This window comes from Oenanthe melanoleuca, chromosome 10 (genome assembly GCF_029582105.1).
Source record: "Oenanthe melanoleuca isolate GR-GAL-2019-014 chromosome 10, OMel1.0, whole genome shotgun sequence".
In the NCBI taxonomy this organism is placed as follows: Eukaryota; Metazoa; Chordata; class Aves; order Passeriformes; family Muscicapidae; genus Oenanthe; species Oenanthe melanoleuca.
The window spans coordinates 16,996,981-17,024,236 of NC_079344.1; the positions used below are offsets into that span (position 1 = coordinate 16,996,981).

Genomic DNA, 27,256 nt, shown 5'->3' on the forward strand with positions numbered 1-27,256 from the left:
TGGATTAGACCTCAGCAGCTCCTTTTCTCAGCAAGGCAAGCTTTTAAAAGCGTTTTACACCAACTGCCCTGCTTATTTCAGACTCTGTCAGCCTGGGACTCAAGGAGCTTCACCTTCCTCTCAGCTGTCCCAGGGAACTCACCTCAGTGATAGGAAGGTCTGCCTGCATTTATGACCCTCCCTGATTCCACTGCGGAGCTGGAACTGCTGTTGACCTCAGGAATGACAGAAGTATATGCTGGGGTTGAAGGGTTTCTGGTATATGACCTGCTAACCTAGAATTTGCTTGGCACAGTCCAGAGGATGACTTTTAACCTCAGAGCAATTTGCAAAACCACATCTGTGACCAATAAATGTGAAAAATAAATGAAAAAAAAAATCTAGCCCCTGTGGAAGGATGAAAGACAGTACACCTTGCTGGGCACTGGTGCTGGAATCAGGATGGAGATTGGGCATAATGGGACAGGCCTTGTTGCCAGGAGTTGTCCATGAATGGAGGCGATGCCTCACACAAGGGAGGCAGCACAGCAGGTTAAACTGAAGGTATGTCATAGCTCTGAGTCTTAAACTTAACGAGCCACGTCTTTATTTGTGCTGCAGTCCCTTCTTGTCCCAAATTGTCTTTACCAGCTGCCAGAGGATGCCTGGTAATGGAAAATTCTCCGGATAACAATAAATTGGTGTAACGATTCAGTGTCACCTCGCATCCTGCTAAGCAATAGAGAAATCACGATGAGAAAAATAGGCACGACCAGAGTGGCACTGAACAGTGCAATCCTAATTCCATAACCCTTCTTGTGGGCGACAGATAACCCAGTGCAATTTACAGCCGCTCTGAAGCGGCTCCAAGTCTCAGCAGGAGTCAGGGAAGCTCAGCGTAGCCTCGGGACCGAGGAGTCGGAAAGATCAGGGGAGTTGCTGTTCCATAACCTTGCCTCTGCACCAAAACCAGGGGGCTGGTTTGGAATGGGAAGCACTCCAAGCAAAACACAAAATTTTAATCACCAAAATGAAGGTCCTCCTCTGGATCCCTCTCGAGAATAGTCTGTCTCTGGTGATCGTGCACAGACTCGCAAAGAAGGTAAATTTTGGATTTAAATCTCAACGTCAGGGTGTGAATGACAGCATTAAATCTTGGCTGTAAGGCTGGGATATATCCAAGAAGAGAAAAACATTTTTTCCACTTAAGTGGCTGATATAGAGGAGGTAAATATTTTGTCTCCCACTATTAAAGGGTGAGGAAATAATTTATACATGTGTATTACACCTTTGCACCTAACAGTGGAGTTTTTTTTTAAATTCAAGAGTCTAGAAGTTTAGAACTATCAACATTAAGGTGGTCTGTGCAACTGTAATTTGTCCCTTCAATGCATTTGCATTATGATACAGTATTTAATTGTAATTAGATCACACGCTGCTCTTTCAACAGGTTTCTGGCCTCACTCATTGTACAGAATACACTGTGCTCACTAAGTAATAATTTTATTTTCTCCTCGCTGTTCACTGTGTGGCCTGTGCTTTATTTACAGCAGACTATTCAAATATTGTTCTGAAGATAGATTTATTCATTTCCTCCTGAGCTTTTCCATGGGATCCATCACTATGGTATCCAAGTGCTTCACAAACTCTAATTCATTTTCTCAACACTGGAGCGAGAACTGGCGTTGCCCTTATTTTACAGACGAGGAACTCTAGTGTACAGACAGAATAGTAAAAAATATCTTTTCATTTCAGAGATCCAATTAGGAATACTCAATGGCCTGATTTTGTCAGAAAATAGAACATGGCCAAGCATCTAATTGAGTCAGGAGTTGTATAAATTCTCAATTATTGCAGATTTATCTGCAAGAGCTCTTCACTTCTCCAAGCCAGGCTTCAAAATGCCAGCCCAAGCACCCGGCCAGTGCTGACTGCACAGTCAGTTCTGTTTAGGGACTGCACTTTGCATCCCACAGGTTCCAGTGGCTAAAAATCCTGTCTGGGAGAAGCAGCCACCTGCCCCACTCAAAGCACTGTGTTTGCTTGCCCTGCAGTTCTCATGATTTTTACAGAAAATGAGGCAGAAGTTGTTGAAGAGCTTTCCTGGGTCCCCCAGACCTTGGTTTGGTGTCTGAGCCTGGCTTATCCTCCTGCACTGGCTGCCTTTATCCTGGTGTTTGGTAACTGGGGAGTGTGTTACTGTGCAGAGTACTGTTGCTTTATTGAATATATATTCTTTCCCATGTAGAGATAACCCCAGCAATGTAATCCTGGGTTGACATCGATGCAGGCCATCAGCAATGTGGAAATTTCCCTCTATGAGGGATGTCATGGTTGGCACAAGTTCCAACACTCCAAGGGGGTGAGGTACATTCTCAGTGTATTTCAGTTACCTGCTTTCCAGGTGGTTTTCATTCCCCTTCCTAAATCCTCACCTTTCTGCTCTGCCTCCCTCACTCAGTTTCTGTCATTCCTGTTATTACATCACTGTTTCCAGTGAATTCCCTCTTCCCATAGGCCCTGTTGCATCCCATATTCAGCCTCAGGGTCCCCCTCGCCCCACTCCAGCTCTTCCACCTGATCCCCTTTGCCCAGTGAGCTCTCCCTTACCCTGTGACCAGGCCATAGGGACAGCTCCCAGCCCTCCCAGGCTGCATGTCCTCCCAGCAACTTCTCCCATTCCCACTCTGCTTCAAAGTCTCCTCCCAGCAGCCTGGCTTCCAGACTATTTCCTATGATCTTTGCTCTATCCCTCCCTCCAGGCAGACCTGTTGTTCCTTCTGGCTCCTTGTTCCCTTCACCACCCTGGAGAACCTGTCTCTCTCCAAAGCCTCTGTGCCTGCCAACTTACCTGTCACAGATCCAGTTCCCATCCCCACTGTGTTTTTTTCAAGGAGCTTCCTGCTCTGTTTCCCAAGGGGACTGGAAGGACAGGTTCACCCTTCCTACCTGCAGACATGGCATGGTCCAGAGCAGCCAGGAACTGGAGCTGCAGGTCCAACTCTGATCCCACAGCCCTGGGCTGTGATGAGGATGGAGCTGCTGGGGAGTGGAAGTGCCAGGAGGCTCCTTCTGAGAACCAGCAGGACTTTCAGGAGAGTTTTCATAATGGGGTTTGAGGGAGCACCTCTGACAAAGTGACCACTCTCATTTTCAGTCCAGAAAATCCTTGACAGAAGGAACAGAAGGAGAAATGTTTATAATTTAACCTAAGGTATGAACTTCAGATGCTTAAATTTCAGCACAGTGGTTAGTCTGGCCCTATTAAACGTGACTGAGGGCAGGATTTTATGATGGGAATTGCTAACCAGCTTTAATAGGAGTTACACTACCAGTCCTGCCTTTTAATCATCGCTTCCATTTTCAGGATAAATTGCAGCTGGTTGCTGGTAATCCTTGTGGCATATCAGATAGCAGCGTAACTCGGCAAGGGTAAGCTGGAGAAACCCAAACATCCTTCTGAGGAGGTAATTATTCCATTGTGAAAATGCCCTGGGATATTTTTAGTGGCCAAACCCCCTGTTTCCTGACAGGAACATAAAATAATGAAGCAAGCTTCACAAGGAGAGACGCCTCAAACACCTGTATTAGCTCGTGCTTTGCAGTCACGTCAGCGTTTAATTCGCTGTGCGCATCTCTGCATCCCTGCACGGCAAAATCCACACCTGCCTGTGAGGCACTGCACACCCTGCCAGCGTCTGCCTCGCAGAGAACCCTCTCCATAAACAAATCTGCAAATCCCGCTGGATCAAGAAGAATTTCACGGGAATATAGAGCTGCCTGCAACAAGAGGGAAACCCTTGCCACACACACCGAGGTTATCAAGGGAAACTTTCCTCTGCAGGAGCCTCACAACCAGTGTAAAAGCCTTTTTTTGGAACGAATTATTTAAAATTTGTTTTATAATATTTGGTAGCATGTTTTGCAGGGGACGTACCCATGTTTCACATCCTGCGGTGCCCCAGGGGTCTGGTTCTCTCCTGGTTACCTCCAGCCCTGGTCCCACGTAATTTATGTCCTGAAAGAGACCATTCAATTAGTCAATAGTAAAATGAGCAAGGACACCGCGTGCGTTGTAAAAATATAATTTAGTAGGTAACAAGCTGAGATGGAAAAAATATCAGGGTACACTCCATATGATTAATGAAGGAGGAATGTATATTTATAGCTTTTATTGTGTCCTTTGTAATGAGACTGGATCCGGCAGTACGGCTGGAACGGGCTGGTAACGATGCGGCATTCCAGTGATTTGGATTTGAATGGCAAATGCTGTATAGAACTAATTACCCCCAGGAGGATGAAAATACATTGCATTTGCCTTTTCGGAGAATGTCTGGCCTTTTCCTCACGTTATTTATCTTTGAGAAGCATGTTTACTGGTGGAGGCGACATCCCGAACAGAGCAGCAGAGAGAAAACAAGTTTCCCCAAGTTATTTTTCTACATTTAGTCCCATTTCGGGTTTCTGGGCGGCTCTGGATTGCTGGTTCCCAGCACCATGGCAGAGCAGGGCTCCCTCTTCCCACACCCTCCGGCTCGCCACATAGCGGGGATACCCGGATTGGTGCCGAACTCTTTGGTTTTCCATGTTTTTACGCTGGGAAAAAAAAAAACAAAAACAAAACAAACCCACGCTGGGATGGTGCTGGAGACGGGAAAACACGGATTTCTTGCGTTAAAACCCACGAACTTTGCGCACCGAACGCCTGAGGGGAGAGAGGGGGCAGCGCAGCGCTCCTGAGGGGAGGGCGGCGGCCCCGCCCCCTCGCGCGCTCGCGCAGGCGCGGTGCCGCGCGCGTGAAGGGGGGGGGACGGGCGCGCGCACACCTGGCGCGGGGGTCGGGAGGGGAGGGGCGCGCGCATGCGCGGGGCGGGGGCGGGCGGGAGGCGGCGCGCGCCCCGCGGGGTCCGTGCGAGGGAGGGAGGGACGGACGGAGCGAGCGGCGGAGCCCGGCCCGCGATGGAGTGAGGGAGGGAGCGCGGCCGCTCCGCCCGCCCGCCGCTCTCCCTCCGCGCAGCCCACCCGGTAGGGAAAGAAGGCAGGAGGAGCCCCCTCGGGGGAGGGGCTGGCGCTGGGTGCAGCCCGGCTGCCGGGCGCGGGGAGTGGAGCGATGGCGGCGCGGAGAGCCCGGCGGCTCCTCGGCTCCCTGTGCATCGCCCTTCTCTTCGCGCAGCCCCCACCGTCCGGCGCCGCGGCGCGGAGCGGCTCCCGGAGCCTCCTCACGGGTAAGAACGCGGAGCTGTGCGGGGGCGCGGAGGGGTCCCGGGGCCGGCGGGGCCCGAGGGGCTGAGCCCGCTCCGCTCCCCCCGTGCGGGCACCGGCACCGCGAGCCGCGAACAAGGGACGCCCGGAGCCCGTCTGTGGGGCACTGAACGCTTCACCCACCTGTGCTCCCGGCTCGCTGGCACCGGGAGGGGAGCCGGGCACACCTGAGTGCGATCGGGCTTGCCGCTCACCCCGACGGGAGCCGAGCTCTGCCCCGGTTCGAGACGGGTGCTGAAAGCGGCGCGGACTCGGTACCGGCAACCTGTGGAGAGGGAAGAACTTGCCTGGGAACTGCCGCAGTAGCCCAGAAATGAGCGGTCTGGCAGCGTTTCAGCCGCGGTAGTTCTCACACCTTTTACCATTGTTGTCTTTAATGGTCTGTGATTGAATCCTGGTTCTTTATAGGCTACGGAAAACGTAATCTCACCCAGGTGAGGCAGGAGAAGGCTCTCTCTAAAGCCCTTGCATGAGACCATTAATACCACAGAAGCCTCCATAGCTTTTCAGCGATGTTATCTGCTCGTTATGCCGAATACTGGCTTTAAAAAGTAACTTCTTTATTTCCTTCTTGCCAGCAATAAGCTAGTAGGAAGCTTGAAAGAGAATCTGGTCTTGAATGCTGGGTGCTGAGATTAAAAAAAAAAAATCCCCCTGTAGGTTGATTGAATCCTGATATTTTCAGAGAGGACTCTGTGCAAGTGGAATATGGAGAAAACGGCTCGTCAAATGAGTATTTTTTAGCAACCTGTTAGCAATTTGGGAAAGTGAGAATGGTTAAATTCTGACATTAAGCGGTGTAATTGTTCTGTTTCAAATCACATTCGGCAGGATCTTCCACGGTGGTTCTCATCTTGGTCACCACTGATGGAACCATGTGTGCTGACTCTTGTTGATAGGAAGCATTTTTATTTATTCTCTTACACAGTACAAGCTTTGCAGATTCCAGGTCTGAAGCAGATTTTTTTTTCTTTTGAAAAATATTGCGGTTTGACTCAAAAATCTGCAGAACATGTCTAACAGATAAGTTATTTTTGATGTGTAAAATCTTGCCACGTGATGATTCTTTTCTGATATTCCTGCTCTCCTGACAGCTCAGTGGTCTTATGGTTGTGTTAGTAGCTTTTTGCTAACTTAAAATAATCCTTTATGGTTTGAAGAAATCAAATTAATAGGTGAAGTTCTGTCTGTTGGAGCCTAATAAGTGAATTAAGTCTGCAGAGAGGGAGTGATGTGCTGAAATGATATGGAATAAAACCTTCATTGGAGCTGTTTATCAGATTTAGGAGTAGTATTGTGGAAATCTTATAAGTTCTGGTGGACTCCTCCTCTCCTCTCTGTTGTGGAAGGTGCCTTTATGCAGTGTCCATGGATGCTGTCCTGTGGGATCCCTGGGGAGGACCAGGAGCTGGGCTTTCCCTATCTGAGGGTGTTTGTACCAGTTACTTAGAGGAAAGGGAGAAGAAAGGCTCTTAGTTTTTTGTCTCAAGAAAGAGGAGACTCTTTGTGTATAGTGGATAAACTTCATTGTAATTCACACAATTTCCCATCTAATTGCTACTAGTTTTTCTTAAATACAGGATGTTCCACACACTTTTGTATGGGCAGCTGCTCATAGGAGAGGGAGTTGGGTGCAGATGTTCCATGGCATGAAAGTTCTCCCTTTTTGGAATTTAGATGTGAGGGGGGTAGTGCTGTCTTCTGTTCCATGCTCTGGGTGAAGCTTGATCTCCTCAGGTTGCTGGGAAGAGCCTCTTTGGGCTGATGCTGAGGGCTGGGGAGGCAGAGGAACACCAGGTTTGCATGTCCAGGTGGAGCTTTAGCTGTGGGACTCACAGCTCCTCTTGTCAAGGCTGAAGTGCTGCTTTCTATGTCCAGAACAGGGAGTTGTAATGCAAAAAACCCCTCCTGCTGGCATTTTGGTGTGGATGAAAGTGCCATAAATGAGCAGAAGTTGCAGATTTGAAAGCCCATATTCTTTGTATGGAGTCATGTGTGTTGGAGGGACATTTGATCCTATTTATAAATAGCTCGTCATGGCTCTCTGAAGAAGAAAAGAGGGCAGCTGAATTATTTTAGGAAAAAGCTGTAAAACTTCATTTATTGGTGTTTCTGCAAACATTAATGTGTTTTCCAGTCTAGTTGGTTGCTCTGCAGATAAGATGAGCTGCTGATTTTAGAATTGGGACAGCATTTCACTTAGCTGAGGGAATAAAACAAATCAGGAAGAAACATCAAATTAAACTAAATCCCACCTCCTATAACTGTTTGTAGCTGAGTTGAGATGAGCATAAAAACTTGGATCTATACAGATTGTGTTATTAGAAATAAAAATGAAGCTGGTGTCACTTAATTTTTAATAGAAAGGCTGTGATAGCCTGTGTACACCATTAAGATTGCAAATGAGATTATTGAAGAGCAGGAAATTTGTTCTGTCTCTCCCTGGTATTCTTGAAGTCCTTGGAATATGTATTTTGTTTTTAGAGGACAAACTCTTGGTTTGGGAAGTCCCAATGGAGCAGAATTAGCAGTTGGTGGGCCTGGGGCTGAGGAGGAGCCCAGAACTGAAGGGGTCTGAGCAGCAAGTTGGGAACTGCATCCAGGTGCTGCTGCCAGGGATGCTCCTCCTGGGGAGTGATGGGGGTATAGAAAGCTAAGGATGGCAGCACAGATCAGCTGGGGACCCTAGAAACAGCAGGTCATCATTTGTTTCTGTTTTGTGTGTGCTGCTTGATTATTTCTAACTATATCCCAAGTTAAAAATAGAGGAGAAGTATTCAGGTCTCGGGTACGTCCCAGGTCAGTTAAGCACCGACCTCCCTGCTTGATATTCCTGTTCCAAATGGACAAGTTGCATATGGCTTTTGCAGTGCATGTTTATTAGTCATCTAAGAAAATTACCTGACTGGCTTATGAAGCTTTCCTAATAAACTAACACTTCAGTTTCGAAGTTGTCAGGTGTGTACACACCTGTGCCTAATGTTCATCACAGTGAAAAGCAGCAAACAAAAAGTGTCATTAAAAAAAAAAAAGCTTGGCTTAGTTACCTTGTGCTAACTTATCAGTGTAAGTAAGGAAGTTACAAATGGTAGATATTTCCTTATACAAATAAGAGTATTTGGTTGTTCCTGATTATAAAATGCCCTTGTGATTTACATGATGTTAACCTTAAGCCAGAGATTGTCAGAGAAGTCTGAAGACTCTGTAGGCACCTAACTGGAATTTGTTGCATGGCCAAGAAAAAAAGAGTGATAATAAATGAGTGAGGAAATGAAGTGGAAGTTTAAGAAAACTACACAAGGAACAGTGCAATATTCTGCTTAAGTTTTGCTTTCAAGCTATAAAAACATTTAACTTGGGCAACATCAACCTGAGAGTCACGGGGGAGGTTTGAAAGTGAATTTTATTATCTTCACCAGTTTCTTGCAGTACTAATGTTTGTAGCCAACTTTTTGAACGTGCAGTGGTTTTATAGATGCAGGATGTTTGAAGTTTCACTTTGCATTGTGTATGAGGAGGTCTAACTGGAGTTGTTGCTAGTAACTAATTGGTGCTGGTTTCCCATAAGGATTCAGCACCAATGTTGGGATGTCACTTGGTGGAAGGGAAGCTCCACTTCTGGTTAGCTGGTTTGTAGGGGTCTGCCTCAGGGCCCAGATTGCAGCTTCCATGCTGGATCCAGAAGGGTGTTTTACCTTCCTCTGAGGGTTGTGGTCTGGGTGTTCAGCCCCTGAGAGCTCCAGAGTCTGAGTGCAGCCTTTGGGAATGGCCATGGAGGCACAGGCCTGTGTGCTTCTCTTCTGAGAGGGGTGAGCTGCCTCAAACACTGGGGTGCTGCTTGGATTGCCCTGCTGGAATACACCTCTGGGCCTCCAATATTGAAACATAATGCCTGAGGCTATTGATTTTTTAAAAAGGTAGAATAGTTCTTAATAGGGAAAATGCCTCAGCACAGTGGAAGCAGTCATATTTTACTGATTGGGTGCTATTGATTTAATCCTCCAGTGAAATTGCCAAGATGAAAGTGGTAATCCTGATTAATTCCATATAAATAGATAAGCCTGATTTGTATGTGTACAGTTGTGGGGTTTGGTAGAAAATCTGAAAGCCTGCTTTATATGCTCTATTAGGTGCTTTAATTTCCAGGGTTTTTACCATTTAGTATTCATGCTGAGGAGCATCTTAATTTTATAAAATAAGCAGACTATCAATTTATGATAAATCCTTTTTGCATCAGTTATTTTTTTTCTCTCATTAAAGCTGCCCTTACCGAAGGCAGTGAAGGAATTGGAGGATTCTGCTTCTAAACTTTCTTGGGATTTTGGGTAATTCCCTGGAGTGTGTAACAACCACAAGCTGTTTGATTAGTGCAAAAAGAGAAGAGGTTTAATTTTAATAAAAAGTAATAAATTAGTCTGAAGGAATTTTTTTTTATATCAACACTAAACTTATTGCTCCAGTTGTTGCTTCTGAATGTTTTGGGATTGGGTATAATAGTAGGAAAAAATGACAGTTAAATCCCTAAAGGTGCTGTTCAGACAGAACTGCCCACCTTGGCAACTCACTAGGGTCAAAATAAACAAATTTAGGTATTTTTTTTATGTCATCACTGATTCTCATTGCCAGTCTCTGAAATTTCTTGGTTCAGCTTTGGGTTTGCTGTTATCATGTGACCAGGACTGAGTATGGCATTTTTGGGAAGGAATGTACTGGTCATTCAGTCATGTAACAGTGTTTTATTTTCCAATTCCTCTGACATTCTAGTTTTCATAGTTTTCCAGTGAGAAATCTCTTTTCAAGTTGATTTAGAAACAGTGAATTATACAATACAGAGAGCTTTTTCCCCCTCAAAATGTGTTGTTCTGGATATGTTAGCTGTGAATTTTCTTCACTCTGGAGCTGTTTGTGCAGCTGGCTTGGTGCTGGTTACCACTGAAGAAATTCAGATGTTCTGCTTAGCCTCAATTTCTTCATTTGCACATTTTAATCTATTGATCTTCTTTTCCTTAGTGCATTGCAGAGATTTTGGCTCATATGACAGACTATTGTTGATGGTGTGGATTTTGATGATTCAGTTCTTTTGGGTCTCATCAAAGCATGGTAGCTTGGTGATAATTTTTGGTATCCTCTAGTCATATAGTTTTGTCTGGAGATCTTTTGAAAGTGGAAAAGCTGTTTTGTGATTAAATTACCCACTAATTTATCTGTTTGCTCAAAGAATTTGTGCACTACTGTCTTTTGTAGTTAGATCAGATTTTAATTGTCATGTATATGGGCATGAATCTTACTGTGGTTTTATTATGGTTTGTTTTACTATTACCTTGAAACCCCATGTTTTTGTACTTCTGCCTGCTAATCCCTTAAAATTTCACTTTGTCTCACCTATGTACTTGATATCCTTTGGAGTTTCATTGCTTCATTAGTAGAGCTCTGTTGGCCTTTGCCATCTGCTTATGTTTTTTTTAAATTTTCTTTTTGGCTTAGAAGTCTGGGTAACTTATGAGGGGTTTGAATTCTAGCTCATATATATGGGAGTCCAAATATATTTTACCTTTGTTTTTGTCTGATGACTGTCTTGGGTGTCTTGAAGCTGTCAGGTTTTGTGACACTGGGTCAGAGCATGTGTCAGTAGCCAGCACAGTTGTCTGCCGTTATTATTACAATACTTTGATGAATTTATCTTGTTTGATGTGTTTTTAACTCTGGTGACACATGTCCAGTGTTGCTGCTGACCTTGGGGTGAGCAGCACAGAGCTCTCTGTGTTGGGCATTCAGCAGGCTGTGCCAATGTAGGCTTAGCTGCTGTTTCCTGCCTATTAACATATTTAAGTTAGACTTGATATGGTTTTGAAGAGACATTGTACTTATCTACAGCTTCCATTTATCTCATGTTCTGCATGGAGTTTCCAGCCATTTAATGAGTACTTTTCTGGGGAAGTTTTACTTCATTTATTGTATGCTTTATGATGATATTTTGAGCCATGGTAAATCTCAGCTTGTCTTCATGAATAGATATAGTATCTTTCTATATTTTTGATTGTGTATTTATAACAAAACACTGCTCCCTACATTGTCTGGGAAGTAAAAGCTGCAGCTCTGATTGTATTGGTCCCATTTCTTCCTCTTTCATCTTTCTTTTGGCAAAGCCACCTTTGTGTTCCTGCCATCACTAACAGACTTGAGCACTTGGAGGCAGCTTCCAGGTTTTTTTCATACCCTAGTTCTCAGTGTAATTGTCCCACAGCTTGCTTCCACTTGGGCTGAGATGGAGTCAAGCCCTGTATAAGTTTCATCTTTCTTGGCTTTCCTCTGTAGTTAATGAGCCTGAACAGCTCCTCTTAACACAGCTCTGTGGTTCATGTATTGAAACCTTATAATGTAACTGTAGTGAGGAGGGGAGAGCCACAAATAGAGGTGTTTAGATATTCCTTCTAAAAGTAGAACAGGTTGCCAAAAGTAATTTAAGTCATTAGACCTGTCATGACTTTCATAATTGAGAAGTGGAGTCTAACTTGTCTTCAAAATTTTGAGAGAGGTCACATTGCTTTAAAAAAAAATAATCGAAGAAGCACAGAATCATTTAGGTTGGAAAAGCCCTCCAAGATTGAATCCAACAATTTCCCCAGCAGTGCCCAGTCCATCACTAAACCATGTCCCCAAATGTCACACCCACATGTCTTTGAAATAACTGAGTAACTGCTTGAAATTATGGCTGTTGTAGTGTTGTGCACAGCAGTGAGGAAAGCTGGGTGTTAACAAGAAGATGAAATATTTCCAAAAGTGATTTATAAAGCCAAATGTTCCTGTTTGAAAACAGGCAAGGAAGGAAGTGTAAAAAACTGGAAATAAAGGAAAACTGCACCCAGAAACATGTTTTGCTGTGGTAGGACACCTCAGCAGCTTGTAGTACACTCCAGTGCTGTTGGGATTGGAATTTTTAGTGTGGGCTGTCAGTGCTCACCTTGCAGAAAATCCAGGTATTTTGTTATCCATTTGTGAATCTTCCATTAGAAATGTGCTTGGGCAGATAGGAAACACAGCCCAGATGAAGTTGTAGCCAAATGTTAATCCTATTTTGGTGTTTAGTTTGTGTTTCAAGCTGGCAGTGCCACTGCAGTGTGGGGGGATACTCTGCCCTTCCCTTGGCTTTCCTAAGTGTTTGTGGGGGATGTAGAGAATTGGATCAGATCCCTGCTCTTCTGCCTGCACCAGTACTCATGCTGGCAGAAGGGAGAGGGTGACATGGGCACAGGGAGCCCTGCCATCAGGAAGCCAGACTGCTTTTCTGTTGGGGGTAGGGGTTGGCATAGAACTGTAGTATGAAAAGCACTGTGAGCAAAATAACACTGTGTGTCTCATGTCACCATTTTAGTCTTTAATATTATGTATTACAGTATATAGATTCCAGATATATAGACTGAAACTTTATTGAAAAAGTGTGCACTATTTATTAGCAAATTCATTGAAAAACAGATGTGTCATAAAAGTTCATTTTCAGATTGGTAACAAAATTCTCAGTTCAGCTTTAATTACTTAATTGCTTTCATTTTTAACTTTTTTTCCCACGCTGAAATTTCATTTGTTTGTCTGGTTCTGAAGTGGGAATAAAGCTACAGGTTTCATCTTAAAATACTTAGCCTTGAGAAAAAAAAATTCAAAACTACCCAAGAGGTTGTGGTTTCAGAAAAGGATGGAGGCCTGACAGCTCTGAATACACTCACTTGCAGAAGTCCAGAGGGAACCTCAGTTCATGATGCTTGTGTAGTATATAATTTTTTGGGGCCTGGACTTTCACAATTATTCCTGCATCAATACTGAAATCCTGTAATTCATGGAAACTTGGTTGGGAAGCATAAGAAAATCTTAGATGTCATAGGGTGTGACAATATGGTTGTGGAGGGAAATGGGAAACACTGTTGACAGCCAAACCAGCCCCTACCCAGAGTGAGGAGAATCCCACTGAACGGCTCAGGATGACCTTGCTCAGTTTTTCTCAGGGTAAAATGAACATTGAAATGAAGTGCTGGGGCTGTGCATGTCCTGAAAGCTGAGGGGAGTTTGAGGGGTGCAGCTCAGGAGGTGGAAAAAAGCTGCCTGCCTTTGCTGTGTTCTTAGTGGTTCTGCAGAGCAGTTAAGGGACAAAGTGTTTAGAAGTGTCTTGGTTTTCCCTTTTTACTGAAGGAGATCCTGGTGATGCAGAGGGAGTAATCATGGGGCTGATAGAGCCACCTCTGCCAACCTGTGTATGGTGAAGGGACAGAAGTCCCAGGGATTCCCCCTGAAATCACAGCACTCTGTTCTTACTCATTTGCAGCAGCAAATTTAATGCATTTTATGGGACACTATTTTCATTAGCATTAAGAGCTCTTAGAGAGTGCACCACAAATTTTGGGTGGGACAGCCCTCCATCATTTTCCCAAATTGCTTCCTTTTCTGGAATCTGACAAGGCTTGTCTTCTGTTTGAAGTGTAAAATAGCTTATTTATCCAAATCTTCACATGTTCTTGTTTGCTCATACCTACTTCAGGTCTTTAGAGCCTTAATTTTAGGTTCTGTAGTTCTTTTATCGCTATGGATTCTTTTTACTTATCTTATTTGAAGTTATGGTAGATTTTGAAAAATGCCTGGATAGTATGAGATAAGAAGTGGTTGAGATACTGCAGTGATTCAGTAACCAACTTGTGTTGTGGTGTTGTGTGACTTTTTGGAGATGTGGATGAAAGAGAACCCACACAAACCATAGCTGCAGAAAATGGAGTGTCCTCTTGGCAGTTCCACTGAGTGTAAATTCGTGTTCTTCCCCTTCCAATGTGTTGTCTGTGAGTGCAGATGTATAGGGTTTCTTGTAGGTGATGTAAATATTGTAGGTCTGCTCTAAACTGAGGGGCCAGAATCTGCAAGGCAACACCACAGCATGTCAATGGGGTTTTTTGTATTTTACATCTGAGACTTTTGGAGGGGAGAATTGACTTCTAAATGTGGAAAGAGGAGAACCAGGCATCAGATACACCCAAAGCAGGATCCAATACATTCCACATTCTAGGTAGTGCTAGTTAAAGGCTTTTCCTGGTTCAGCTCAGTTGGAGTCTGTGTGCTCATGGTAACAGCATTAGCAGCCCCAAGTCTGAAGTGTTGGCTTTATAAAGTAACGTTCTCCAGTTGTTTTCTTTGTTGTAGTTGCCAGTTTTTCATTTCACTGAGGAAATCAGTCTAAATGGAAAAAGCCAGCATTCACAGGAGCTGAAAATACATCTGTGCTAGAGCTGATCTCTGTGTGCAGTTTGGTTTGTGCTGGTTTTTGTTCACTGAGCTTCCTGTGGAGGCACCACTGCTCAGGGCTCCACAGCAGAGCTTGAGCCTGTGCTTTGGGGTTTTATCTTTCTTTCACATTTATCCTGGGCAGATTTTACAACTTTAGCATTTTCAAACATGTCCTTTACTGATCTGTTAAAATAAGGACCTGTAAGAAATAGATTTTTGCCTTTACTTTTTTTTGTGTGATGTTAAAGAAGCATTTTCTCCAAGTTTAGCCTATTCAAGACATTCTTGTTTCTGCAGAAGGCTTTGAAAGGTCATCAAGTGCTTGTTTCTGTTATTGCAGATTAATATTTGGAGCATATTGATTGCTTAAATCTAACTTAGCTCCTGTCATGTGAGTAACTTTATGATGCTTAACTTGTGTGCTGAGTGGCTGTTGGTTATTGTCCATGAGCACGATGAGTGGAGGTGATGGTGTTCATTAAAAAAAACAAAGTAATAACTGGCCTTTGTAGGTTGTGCCTCACAGCTACTGGTGGTACTGAGAACCTTGTGAAATCAGTACCAAATGCAGTGCTGGATTCACTGCCCCTCTTGGCTGTGATTCCCTTGGGATGCAAAGCTGGGTTGAATTAGCTCACTGAATGTCAAATCACAACATGTTCAGTGAACTACCTATGTTGCTGGCACCTAATTTCTTGTAATTTTTGCAGTCTTTCAGTGTAGTAAGTGGGTGGTTGAGTTACCCCAAGATTGAACATTTATTTGGGTGACTCTTGTCATACAACAAAACCTAGAAGTGGTTTTAAGTGATGAAGTTTTAAGTGCCTTTCAGGTACTGGTAGGATGAGGCCAGTCTATTCCCTCCTAGCCAGGGAACTATCCTGGATGTTACTGCTGGTTTTCTTAAAACTTTCTCATAAGTGCTTTCAGAAACAGGACTTCATCTTCTTTCAGGGCTTCCAGAGGTGCTGTGTGGGTAAGGAGCCATTTACCCATCCTCTGCAAAGGAACAGGAGTATTTCTGTTTTCAGGGAGCTGTTGCAGCTTTTTAGGCAGAGCTTTGGAATTCTGCTAACAAGAGCACAGTTTGTTTTATCACCTGGAAATTCCTCTTTAGGCAGTTTTCCCAGAGATTGATAGGCAGGTGTTAGATGCTGACCAAACTGGGTATCACTGTAAAAGCAGAGCCACGTTTAATTCATTTTCAGCCTTTAATGATAATAAGTTACATTTGTGCAGCCTTATAGCAGTTGGAATCAGTAACATCCATGCTCCTGCTGTAATTGCTTCTATACCTTTCCAAGGCTGTTACACAGCCTTCAGTGGTGGCTGTGCAGATGTAATTTCATTTCGAGGTGCCATTTCCTAAATGCTTTTAGAATAAAAAAAATGTAATACTTGTTTCCAAGCCTTCTGATCTGCATGTGAAGGGAAAGATGGATTGAGAAATGTAACTGGAATGGTCTCTGCAGGTGTGTTAGTGCTCACTGTGATTGAGGTGGGGTAATTAAAGAGTGAGCTTGAATAGATCAGTTGGCAAGAACCAACTTTTAAACCCCCCAAAGCCTTTAGTTTATGTAACTGCCCTGCATTTTTGTATACCAACGAGTACACACGTGGCTCAAAACCTGATTAAGATGGTGTAAATATTTGGCAAAAATAGCTCATAAATGCTATCTTTGTGCAGGCTTTTGATGCAGGAAAGGAGCAGCTGGACAAATTTGCATTTACAAATCATTTACCTTAGGAGAAAGCTCAAGTTCAGTACCTTATCACAAAGGCATTGCACGTTAATTATTTATCGTGTGCTTTGATGCTGGGGTTCTTGCTTTAATAAACCATTCAGGGGGGAGGTGGCTGCTGCTCCTTTTAGCTCAGCTCCTCCCTCCTCTACCCTTTGCAGTGCCTTTCCTCAGGCTTTGCCTTCCAAGTTCCTGCTAAGTTGGATTTCACAACTTTTTGTTAAAATTAGAAACGTTTCTGTGATGTGTATTTAATTGCTGTGGCTCTGTCATCCCTATGTGTAACTTTGTAATCTCTATAAGGATAGAACTGGACCTGATTTAATTTCCCTCTTTTTACATATGTTTTTCCACTTTCAAGCTTTGTTTTATAGAAAACGATCAATAAAAAATGTTCATCATGGAAGTCTGGTTAGAACTGTCTGTGCCATCTGTGCTTGGCTTTAGAGTAGAAATTTGATGTAAATGTAAACTGCTCTGGTCAATAGGACATCACTTCAAGCTTGTAAAATCTTGAGAAACTGTGGGGATAACCTGGAGATGGTGTTATAGTCATGCTCAAAACTGTGTAAGATCTTTCTGGAGTACAAAAATAAAGATTTTTCTTAGACTGTACTTCTGGAATGTGGACATTTTGTGTCACAAGCTAAACTTAAATGGCAATTAGGAAACTGTAAGTCTTGTAGCTAAAATCCATGTTGGAGTTTTAATCAGAAATTCTCTGTATAGATCTGTTTTCTGTCAGCTTTTGTTTTCAACCCTGGAAAAATCCTGTATTTCTTTTGCATCTCCCAGCCGACAGTGTCTTTGGGAAGGTGTATGAGATGGATAATTTACACACAATCATGGAATTGTTTAGGTTGGAAAAGTCCTTTGTGATTGACTCCAGCCATTCCCCCAGCACTGTCAAGGCCACCACAGACCCATGTCCCCAAGTGCCACATCCACACAGCTTTTAAATCCCTCTGGGGATGGGGACCCCACCTCTGCCCTGTGCAGGGCTGGACAGCCCTTAGGTGAAGGAATTTTCCTTAATATCCAGCCTGACCCTCCCCTGGGGCAACTGGGGGCTGTTTCCTAGTGTCTCTGGGACACCTGCTCTGCCCTCCTGTCAGGATGCAATAAGGTGCCCTCTGAGCCTCCTTTTCTCCAGGTTTTGTCTGACTGTTCATCCTCGGGGCTCTGTGAGGATGTTGGAGCTGTAGGGCTCCTGAGAACTGGGATGGGGAGGGGGCAGAACTCTCCCTCCACCCCAGAATTGTTAAAAATCACGTGTGCTCTTCCTAGCTGTCAGCAATTAGCTTTTCAAGGTAAACATTCAAAAGATTTTTAAAGATGTGAGAGAGTATAATTAAGGAGAATGTTACTACCTTAATGTGGCCTGAAAGCCACAGTGGGATTGAATAATTTTATTTAAATATATTTGCTTGGCAAAGGAGGCGAATGCAAAATCCAAACCTGAACGCTGTATTGAGGGCCTCCTTCTTCAGGACCGTTTTCTTTGTTAGTGCTTGGAGCCTTTCTCAAGTGCTCCTCTGTAAAAAAAACGTTCTTCCTTTCTCTTTTTTTTTTTTTTTTTTTTAAAGGACTTTAACATTTGACCACTCTGTATGAAGTTGAATAGGAGAAGAATAGAGTAGCTGGCTGTGCCTGTGCCCGGGATGGAAATAGGAAGAGATGTTTTGCTTTCTAATTTTGCTTGTTCTCGTGGTTTTTTTTTTCCCTTAGTGTAAGTACCAGAGCAGGAGTCTGCCCTCCTTAATGAACACTTCCAAACGCTGGCTGCATCCCGCAAGAATGTGAAAGTACCAGCGAATTTGTAGAGGTCTTAATTTGTCGGAGGCTCAACCCCCACCATTAGCGGCTGTAATTGAGGGTCGTTCCCGGTATTGTGACCCCCCCAGAGCCGTCGGTGCCTTTCGTGGGCTGGGGATGGTGGCGAGCCTCTCTCTTCCCGAGGGCTGCTTTAATCCTTTGGGGATATTTTCATTGCCTGACAGAGCAGAGGAATGTCTGAGGCCGCCGCAGGGGGCTGGGGAGAGCTCTTGGCCATCCTCGGAGCGCTGCAGCCGTGCGGGAGCGGCTGCCCTGGGCTGGAAGCACTGCACATTGTCCTTGGAGGAGGAGGAATAGCAGCAACGAGCCACGGCCGGCACCGCGGTTTGCAGCGAGAGATGCGGCTGCATTTCTGCGGCTTGTTTCCTCTCTGTAACGCTGAGCACAAAGGATGGCAGTTCCCACCTTCACCTGCACCTCCTGTTTCCTCTCTGTAACGCTGAGCACAAAGCACCGCGGTTCCCACCTTCACCTGCACCTCCTGTTTCCTCTCTGTAACGCTGAGCACAAAGGATGGCAGTTCCCATCTTCACCTGCACCTCCTGTTTCCTCTCTGTAACGCTGAGCACAAAGCACCGAGGTTCCCACCTTCACCTGCTCCTCTTGTTTCCTCTCTGTAACGCTGAGCACAAAGGATGGCAGTTCCCACCTTCACCTGCACCTCCTGTTTGCCTCTCTGTAACGCTGAGCACAAAGGATGGCAGTTCCCATCTTCACCTGCACCTCCTGTTTGCCTCTCTGTAACGCTGAGCACAAAGGATGGCAGTTCCCACCTTCACCTCTAGTTTACCTCTCTGTAACGCTGAGCACAAAGGATGGCAGTTCCCACCTTCACCTGCACCTCCTGTTTGCCTCTCTGTAACGCTGAGCACAAAGGATGGCAGTTCCCATCTTCACCTGCACCTCCTGTTTGCCTCTCTGTAACGCTGAGCACAAAGGATGGCAGTTCCCATCTTCACCTGCACCTCCTGTTTGCCTCTCTGTAACGCTGAGCACAAAGCACCGAGGTTCCCACCTTCACCTCTAGTTTACCTCTCTGTAACGCTGAGCACAAAGCACCGCGGTTCCCACCTTCACCTCTCTCGCCTTGCCCAGCCCAGCTGGTGGGAGAACCAAAACCACAAGTTTTCAGTCTGGTAAATTCTGGAAAGACTGAGAACTCAATCTGCTGCTTCCAGCGTGGCTGTCAAAGACAAAGCTTTTCCCAATCCATTGTGGCAGCTTTCCCTACGTGGTTATTGTTCTTAATGCACGCTTGCAATGGAAAGGTTTGCAGGGGAAAAGCTGTTTTGTAGGTCTGTACATCGAAATAAATCCCAATTCTTACATGCTGGGGGAAAAAGTATACACTATCAGAGCAAAGTGGGTTTTGTTATCAATGTCAAATGCAGAAACGCCTTGAAAATGTAAATATGTTCAAATTACATTTTAGTCAACACAATTGATTTTACACACGACTTGCATTAAAAAAGTAATTTTTATATTTCTCAGGCTAAACAGTTACAATATTATTCTGAAACACTACAAAATGCTGAGTTATGCACAAGTTACAAGGAAATGTAGCTGCTTATGCTTGATGTTGTTTATCCAACCCTTACTCTATGTTGTAACTCTTTGATGTAGCTTTTGCTTGAAGAGTGTTCTGAATCTTGCTGTTAGATGTTAATGATGCCAATATTAAGTCAATTCTTTCTGAGTAGCTAATCAATATACAGAATTATTTTTTTATGTGCCAAAAATTGATTCTAACACTACTTTTCTGTCTCTGCCTTTCTTGGGTTCTCAAGTCATTATGAGAAACAGGTACAAAAATGTCTTTTACATAGGTATTAGTTTTGTGTCACAGATCTGACAAAGGAATTAAACTTACTAAAAGTATAGTCATTGCAAGGATTTTTCACGTGGGCTAGGCAATCTAGCTTATAATATATTAAAGCAGGTTTGTGGGAATATGGCACAGCAAACTGCCTTGTTCTTGAAAGCTCCATAGAAAACTCTGTAATTATGTTCACTAACTTAGAAGAAAGCAACCTGTGAATTTGACTCAACAGCTTCTGTCAGACACAGATGTCACAACAATATCTAAGTCCCTGTTTTGGTACATTTGCTGGACTCTTTTTATCCATCCACAAATCTCCATGGCATTGAAACTTTAGGATCCTTCTTTAAGAGGCATCAGGTAGAGATAGAGGTTCCTGTGCATACACATTTGTGCTGCTTAATTTAGAATAAACCCTAACATTAGCTCAAAGGCTCAGATCTAACCAGTTTAAAAACCAGACTTGTCTGTCACTGTGGGCTGGCCCAGGTGAGCTCACCTGGTGGGGTGCAGCCTGTCTGCAGTGGCTGTTCTTGGGGTTGCTATGCTGCTTGTTTTGCAGAAAACTGGAAATTAGAATAAGGTGTCAGTCTTTTCATAACTGTTCTCATATGGAAGGAAATCGACTTGGCTTGTTACTCTAACAAGTGGATTTTATTGTAATGTGTTGGTGCACTGTTGTTTTTTTGCACATTATGGCATTGTTATGGATATAGTCTGGTCACATAATAGTTTATTCATCACTAAAATTGTTCTGGAAAGTGCGGAGCTACCAGCAATTGTCACTTCCCTGAGTCTTTCTGAATGGCTTGAAATCACTCTGAACTCTTGAACTGTCTTTTCTTGTTCCTCGGAATATTAACTTTATCACTTGAGAAACGAGCACCGTTTGTGTGCAGAGAATACACAATATTTCATCCTTTCAATCCCCCGATTTTACTTTGCATGGAAATCAAAATACAAAATTCCAAAAGCTGAGTATTCCCACGTGACCACGGGGTGTAAGGTGACCTCCTTGGCTCTGGTCCCAGTCCAGGAATGTATCGTTTCTTTGAGTTAGACTTTGAAACAGGTATTACTTTACAATTTAATTGGCTGCATACATCTCGAAAAGGATATAAACCAGTGGGTTTTTCCACTATGGAGACATAAAGGCTTGTTTCACAGGAGAGGAGGCATAAACAAGCTGGTACAAGGAGCCCTGTATGAACTGAGCTATACTGTATACTTCAGGGGGAAAAAAAATAGTCGGGTGTTTTCTTTTTTTTTTTTTTTGCCTTGTGGGTTTTGGCACTATAAAACAAAACAGTCAGTGTTCTCTTAGAAAACTGAAGAATTCTTTTATATCTTGAAAACATATTTAAAGACCCCCCCCTCCATGTCTTTGTGGATGGCTGCAGATGTTGTTCAGCCTTAATTTTGCTGGAGGTTCTTCCTCAGCGTGGGTCACTGCCTTGCTTGGTGTGTGCTGGTGACCATTTCAGAGCTGGGGCAGCAACCAGCTGCTTTGAAACCAAAGGGCACTGCCAATTAGAGACAAGAAAAAAAGAGAAATTCAGAACGTTTTAAGCAGTAAAAGCTTTGTTTTGGAGGTTTTTTCCTTTTCTCTTTTTTTAATAACTGAAAGTGATCTAATTAGTGTCTGTAGCTGGATCTGAAAGGCTTTTGCTGACCTATATCCAGACCCCTTTCATCAGCTCCTGTGTGGGTAAGATCTCAGTAGCAGTTATTTAGCAGTAAGGAGCCAGACATTACAGGGAGGGTGGATAAGCCTCTTAGTTCTTTGAATCTTGTTTTGCTAGTTGTTTGTTCATTCCTGACTTCAGTATTTGTGGCTTATCTGCAATTTTAATCTGACTTTGCTGTTTTGACCATTCCTTCTTTGTAATCTGTGGCTTTTAATGTCTAAAAGGTCCTAAATATTTGATCAAAATAAGACCTAGTTCTCCTTCTGAAGGAATAAATCACTTTAAAAGTGGCAGAAAGAGAAACCATATGCAGGGAAAATGTAGTTTGAGGGGAAAGATAGAGCGTGCAAGCAGACCCAATCAATTACTGAGGCTTGGCACTAATGTTCCCTCTGCTCCCCACTCAGCCACTTGCAGGCTTCTGGTGTAACTTTGGGAGGTTCCATTAATCTGTTTAACATTTAGAGCTCTGGGCCTGGATTTTTCTGTACATCTCATTTTGTCCTGCCTGCTGCCAGCCTGGGTGCTCCAGTTTGGGCTCCAGGTGCACTCGGTGTGTTTGTCCCTGTGGCAGCTGCACCATTTGTTCTGGGATTATTTGGAGTGCAGAACAGGGATCTATCTCAGTGCCTCTGTGGTTCAGAATTCCAAGCAGGATGCTGAGATAGCTGTGTCCTTCCTCATGCTGATTTAGCAGAGTCTTCCTGCTCTCCAGGTTTGTTAAACTGATGGTGAAACCACCACATCTGAGTTATTCAGACGTGGGACTAGAGGATAATCTTTTTCCTCTGAACTCCTGAGGATTGCAGCACTTGACATCTTCAAAGCTCCTTAACAAAGGTGATAAGCAGCCTTCATCCTCGGGCTGAGTTAATCAAACTGATAAACACCCAGAGGAGATGGCAGGTTCAGGTAACATCCATGGCAAAACAGATCCTAGTTACTTGCTGGAAGAAAGACTTCTAGTCATGAGGTTTTTCACTTGTGGATTTGGTTGCCAAGAACAAGTTGGAAAAAAATTATTAGAAATTATCAGTGTTCTCCCATTTTACAAAATGTCATTTTCAAGCAATTCCTTACCCATTAGCTCCTGGAAATTTTGTTTAACCTTATCTGAATATTTACTGGCCAAGTAGTTAAAATATTATTTAAAGAGAGGCTATCATTTGTAGCTGTTTTTTTTTTTTAAATAAAAACTAAATGTTTGAAGTTGAGCCTGCTTTAAAGTCAACATTTGTATTAATGCATAACTAAATATTCTGGCAGTACAAGCCTGACATTTAAAAGAAATTCATATGAGTAGGAGGGGGAAGTCACTGGATAAGCAGTGTAGTAGCTGGATTCTGACAGACATCAGGCTTTATGCTACTGCAAGGAAAGTTCAGTGGATACTTCATTCAATAATACAAGATTCATCAGGAGCAGGAAAATCGGGGTGACTGTGTTTTGTGCTCCAGTCTGGGAGTGAAGGGGAGTGTGTGGGAAGTGGAGATCAGAGCACCTCGTGATCAAAGCTCTGCAGCTCCCAACCAGAGAGGCTTTTGTTCAACACATCTCACATCTACACAGCACAGCAAAACTGGGAGTCAGGAGCCTTTAATGTGTGCTGCTTAAAAAGATTCAAACAACCTTCTCCCTGTGTTTACAGCATTCCAGTTAATTCTCCAGAAAAGCAGCTTGACACTGGTATTAAGTAATTTTATGTCATAAATATTTCTTTTGAATATAATAACATGTGCAAAGTAGTACAGATGAGTTTTAAGCGGTCTGATGTGTATAAAATATCTTTCTTACCCCAAAGATTAAGGTTTGATGGTGTGATTATGGGTTATCATCTTGAAAATTATCAGCCTGGCCTTGAAGGGGAGGAGCTTTCTAATAAAAATGATGATTTTTAGAACAATCAGAGGATGGGATGACCAAATAAAACTGTTTTCTTGTTTTTTCAGAGTAACAGGATTAACAGATCGATCCAAATGGATCAATTCTTTAGTCTGACTAAGCACTGAAAGGCCACCACCTGTGAAATCCTTGCTTTGAAGTCCTGGTGATCCAGTTGTTTTATGTTCAGGTGTAACACTTCTGTGGAAATAAGTCTGGTGGAATTTTACTAAGTAACTGATACATTATGGAATAAGATGAGTTGCAGGTGAAATTGGGTTATGTACAAACAAAAAGGGTCTGTTGCATGTGCAGACATGTGGCTGTTTTGGACTTGAAGATGAGGGAGAAACAGGGGCTGGGGCATGAAGCATCGGGTTAAATGTGTTGTGAAAGAAATCCTTCTCCCCAAACTGACTGTGGTGATTTACTCCATATTACCTTTCTCCTTTCAGGCTTGTTCCCTAGCCTGCTTTTCCATTTGTGATCTGATGTCCTGCTGCTTACAGACAAATGAAATAAAGCCCGAGACATTGGGCATTACCTGACCAGTTCATTGCTTTCCTTCTCCTTGGGCAAGAGGTTTGGCCAAAAGAAAAATCCATTGTTAGGGAGCCAGGAATAGGTCTGTGTGTGCTGTAGGAATGTGCTTTTAGTATTCTTGGACAACTTGCCTCTCTGTAAGAATTGTTGGTGTTGGAGCTGCAAAGACTGAATCAGCTTCCTGAGGGGAAGCAATTGTAAAATATCCAGGAAGTTGTTGGGAAATGAGAACTTCTGCTCCTGCCTGCTTGCTCTGGAGTGCTCAGCTCTCAATAGCAGCAGCATGCAGCCCACACAGCTCAGCAAAATGGAGCTGTTTGCAGTGGTAGAAAACTTCCTTGCAGCCTGGGTGTCAGAAATGTGGCATCAGGCCCTGACAAAGGTTTGTAACCACGCTGAGAACAGCTCCTGGCAGATCTCTGCAGCATGCAGGACTCTGCACTGCTGAGAAAAAGGAATCTCATTGTCATTATTTTTCTTGTTGGTCCAGTTGTGGTTTTGTACATCAGCTTGTCAACTTCACTGTACTTTTGTGTGGGAAAAATAGGCAAACCAGAGAAAACAGCCAGGGAGAGTCCTGGGAGAGGCAGGTGTGAGAAGGGGCAGAATTAATGTTACTGTGTGTGACATCAGAGTCCCCCTGGCTTTCCTTACCTGAGCTTCACCTCATCTGGACACAGCCTTACACTGGTATTGTGCTTTCTTCTCTAACACTTTTTATCAGTGGCAGAGTGACATAAGTGGTTTTTGTTGGTTTTCCCCTCCTCCCTGCTGTGTCTCACCTCCCAGCCAGCCCTGGTTGCTGTACTGCTGTCCCTGTGAGCTTTATCCTCACTATATCACAGGGATTTTAAAAGAGAGGAGATGCCTTTCATATGATTAAACACCTTTTTTTTTTTTTTATTTTTTATTTTTTTATACTGATGTCTGTTAGGACAGAGAATGTCTTAAGTGATGAAATGTGTTCTTTGGCTGCTGTAATGGGCATGAGTCCTTTTTTAGTGTTACTAGAGTAAATCAGACCTGTCAGTGTGTAAGTACATAGTCCCAGGTAGGGTAGCAACTGCTGCAAAAGTGTTCAATCAGTCTGTCCTCCTGCCTTAAGACTGTGTAGACAAGGAATAACATTTTATATTTGAGTGTTAACATTTTCAAATTTGAGCAAGTTTGAATTCATATTTTTCCTAAGTCTTGATAACATATAAAATTGTCTCTTGAGTTTGAGAAAGTTCTTGAGGAAAACTGGAAGGCTTGAGAAATTTTCAGGGTTGAAAGAAAAACATTAACATGAACTTTTAAGGTGTATTTTGTGGCAGCACTTGCACCATGTGACAGGTGAATGAATGTTGACTTGTCTGAGCTGTCCAAGGTCATTTCAGACTTGCTGTCCCTCAGGATTTCCCTCAGGAATTGAGGTGATGGACTCCATGTCAGCACTGACCACTTGTGCCCTTGTCCTGCTGCTGGGACCTGCAGTTTCAAAGTACAGCTTTCAGTCTTCTGTTGCCTTGGCCTCTGTAACACAACTCTGGAAGGAGGGAGGGAAGGAATTAATAATTCTACATGCTATGGAATGAATACTTTTTGAACATTTATAATTAAGACTGAAATATTCTGTGGATATTTTCATGGTCTAAAAAGTGACTTTGTGGCCATTTTCATCTTGAAAGCAGCATATAATTCCTTTATTTGATTCGGTTTTTATTAATTTATGGGACTTCTTTGAAATGATCTTTGTCAAATATGCTCAAGATTAGCAAATAGACTTGGAGTTTCTGCAAGGAGGGACAGTGTGTGCTCATATATAACATAAATGTACATAATGGTGTACGTAATTGATGTACATATATACAAAGTGAGCCTTTTTTTACTTAAAATCAGCAGCAATATTGATACAAATATGGCTGTTTGGTGGACAGAAGGATTTTAGATTTGCTGTTTCCATCTCTGACATGCAGACAGTTTTCACTGCTTGGCTAAATTACAGTTTGAGCATGGATTTTTTGGGTTCATTTTTTAGCTTCGGCCTCTCAGTGGGTTTTGGGCATTTTTAACAGCTCGTAGAATGAGTTAGCAAATCTCATGGTTGTTCTGTGCAGTCTCCCAGTAGCTGTCCTTGCCTCCTGGAACTGGACTAATTGGGGTCTGATTAAACTGATTTATTTCTGAAGAGCACAGAAGTCTAAGTACATCACTAATGAACTCTAAAAGGTCATTTAATTTGTTTCTTTTCCTTCCTTCTGTGCATTTTCTGTATAAACTGGAAACTGCAGGACTTGTAGTAGAGTATTTTTGGGCAGCAGCAAATTCAGTGATAGGCAAACTTTTAAAGCTTTCAGGCACAGTGCAGTGTAAGTGGTGCTTAAGCTTGAATGTTCAGGGTTGATCTCATCCTCCCTGCCCTTCTCACAGGTTAGGAAGTGATTTGATAAAAGAAAAGAATTTTGGCAATATTTTATTCTGGAATTAATAATGTAAGAAGTGGTGCTAGAGTTTGATCCAATATTTATATATTTCTCCTATCTGAGAGCTAGAGCAGTCTCATGAGAACAGGCTAAATTCCATATTTTTAGCAATCAGTTAAAGCTGAAAGTTTTGTGGAGTCCTCAAGAAAAGTTTTCTAAAGAATTCATTAGTAAGAGTTGTGCATATTCTTCTGTCTGGTCCTTTGTTTTTATGGTAAATATTTTTTTTCTGCTGCTTCAGAATATTGTTCCTACAATATAATCCTCAGGGGAGGTAATTGGGCTGTTACAGACCAGGTGAAACTTTTGGCTGAGAACTCTTGTACTCACCAGCTTGATCTTTCAGTCACGTCACCCATCACTGTCTCTTGCTGAACCTTCTCCTTGAGGGCAGTCAGTGCTTTTAGTGTTGTATTGCTGGGTGTTGGCACCACTGTGGCTGAAAGTGAGGAAATTCTAATGTATCCAATGTTTGGATTCATCTTTGCATGGATCTGATTTTTGGTCAAGGATTGGCTTCTGTGGAAATCCTTACCCAGTCCCCAAACTGGTCCCCCTGGGAGATAGGGACTCACAATTGTACCATGCTAAGTATTTTCCACTCAGTTTTCTGGTACTTTGCTCATAAAATTATTGCAGAGTATTGCTCACCTAGGTTCTGTGCAGGGCTGGAGCTTCTGGTGTTGATGAATGGAGATCTGGAAGCTGCTGGAAGAGGAGGGGAGGGTGCTGGGGCAGCAGGATCAGCACTGCTGTTGGGACTTGAGCTCTTCTGAGCCC

General features: G+C 43.4%; 1 protein-coding gene and 1 long non-coding RNA gene across 8 annotated transcripts in view; one reads left to right on the top strand and one right to left on the bottom strand.

Annotated features, from left to right (window-relative positions):
• Positions 1-569: 569 nt before the first annotated feature.
• On the bottom strand, positions 570-4,766 carry LOC130257343 (uncharacterized). Its single transcript, XR_008841314.1, has 4 exons — positions 4,612-4,766; positions 3,917-3,997; positions 2,929-3,147; positions 570-708 (listed from the first exon to the last, which is right to left on the bottom strand). It is a non-coding gene; the product is annotated as an uncharacterized LOC130257343 (long non-coding RNA).
• Positions 4,767-4,873: 107 nt separating this feature from the next.
• NEO1 (neogenin 1) overlaps positions 4,874-27,256 on the top strand; it is a 154,699-nt gene continuing 132,316 nt past the window's right edge. For all 7 annotated transcript variants that reach the window (XM_056499759.1, XM_056499760.1, XM_056499761.1 and 4 more), the window contains exon 1: positions 4,874-5,204. In XM_056499759.1, the coding sequence (XP_056355734.1) occupies positions 5,090-5,204 (115 nt within the window). In that variant the 5' untranslated portion in view covers positions 4,874-5,089. The remainder of the gene's footprint in view (positions 5,205-27,256) is intronic.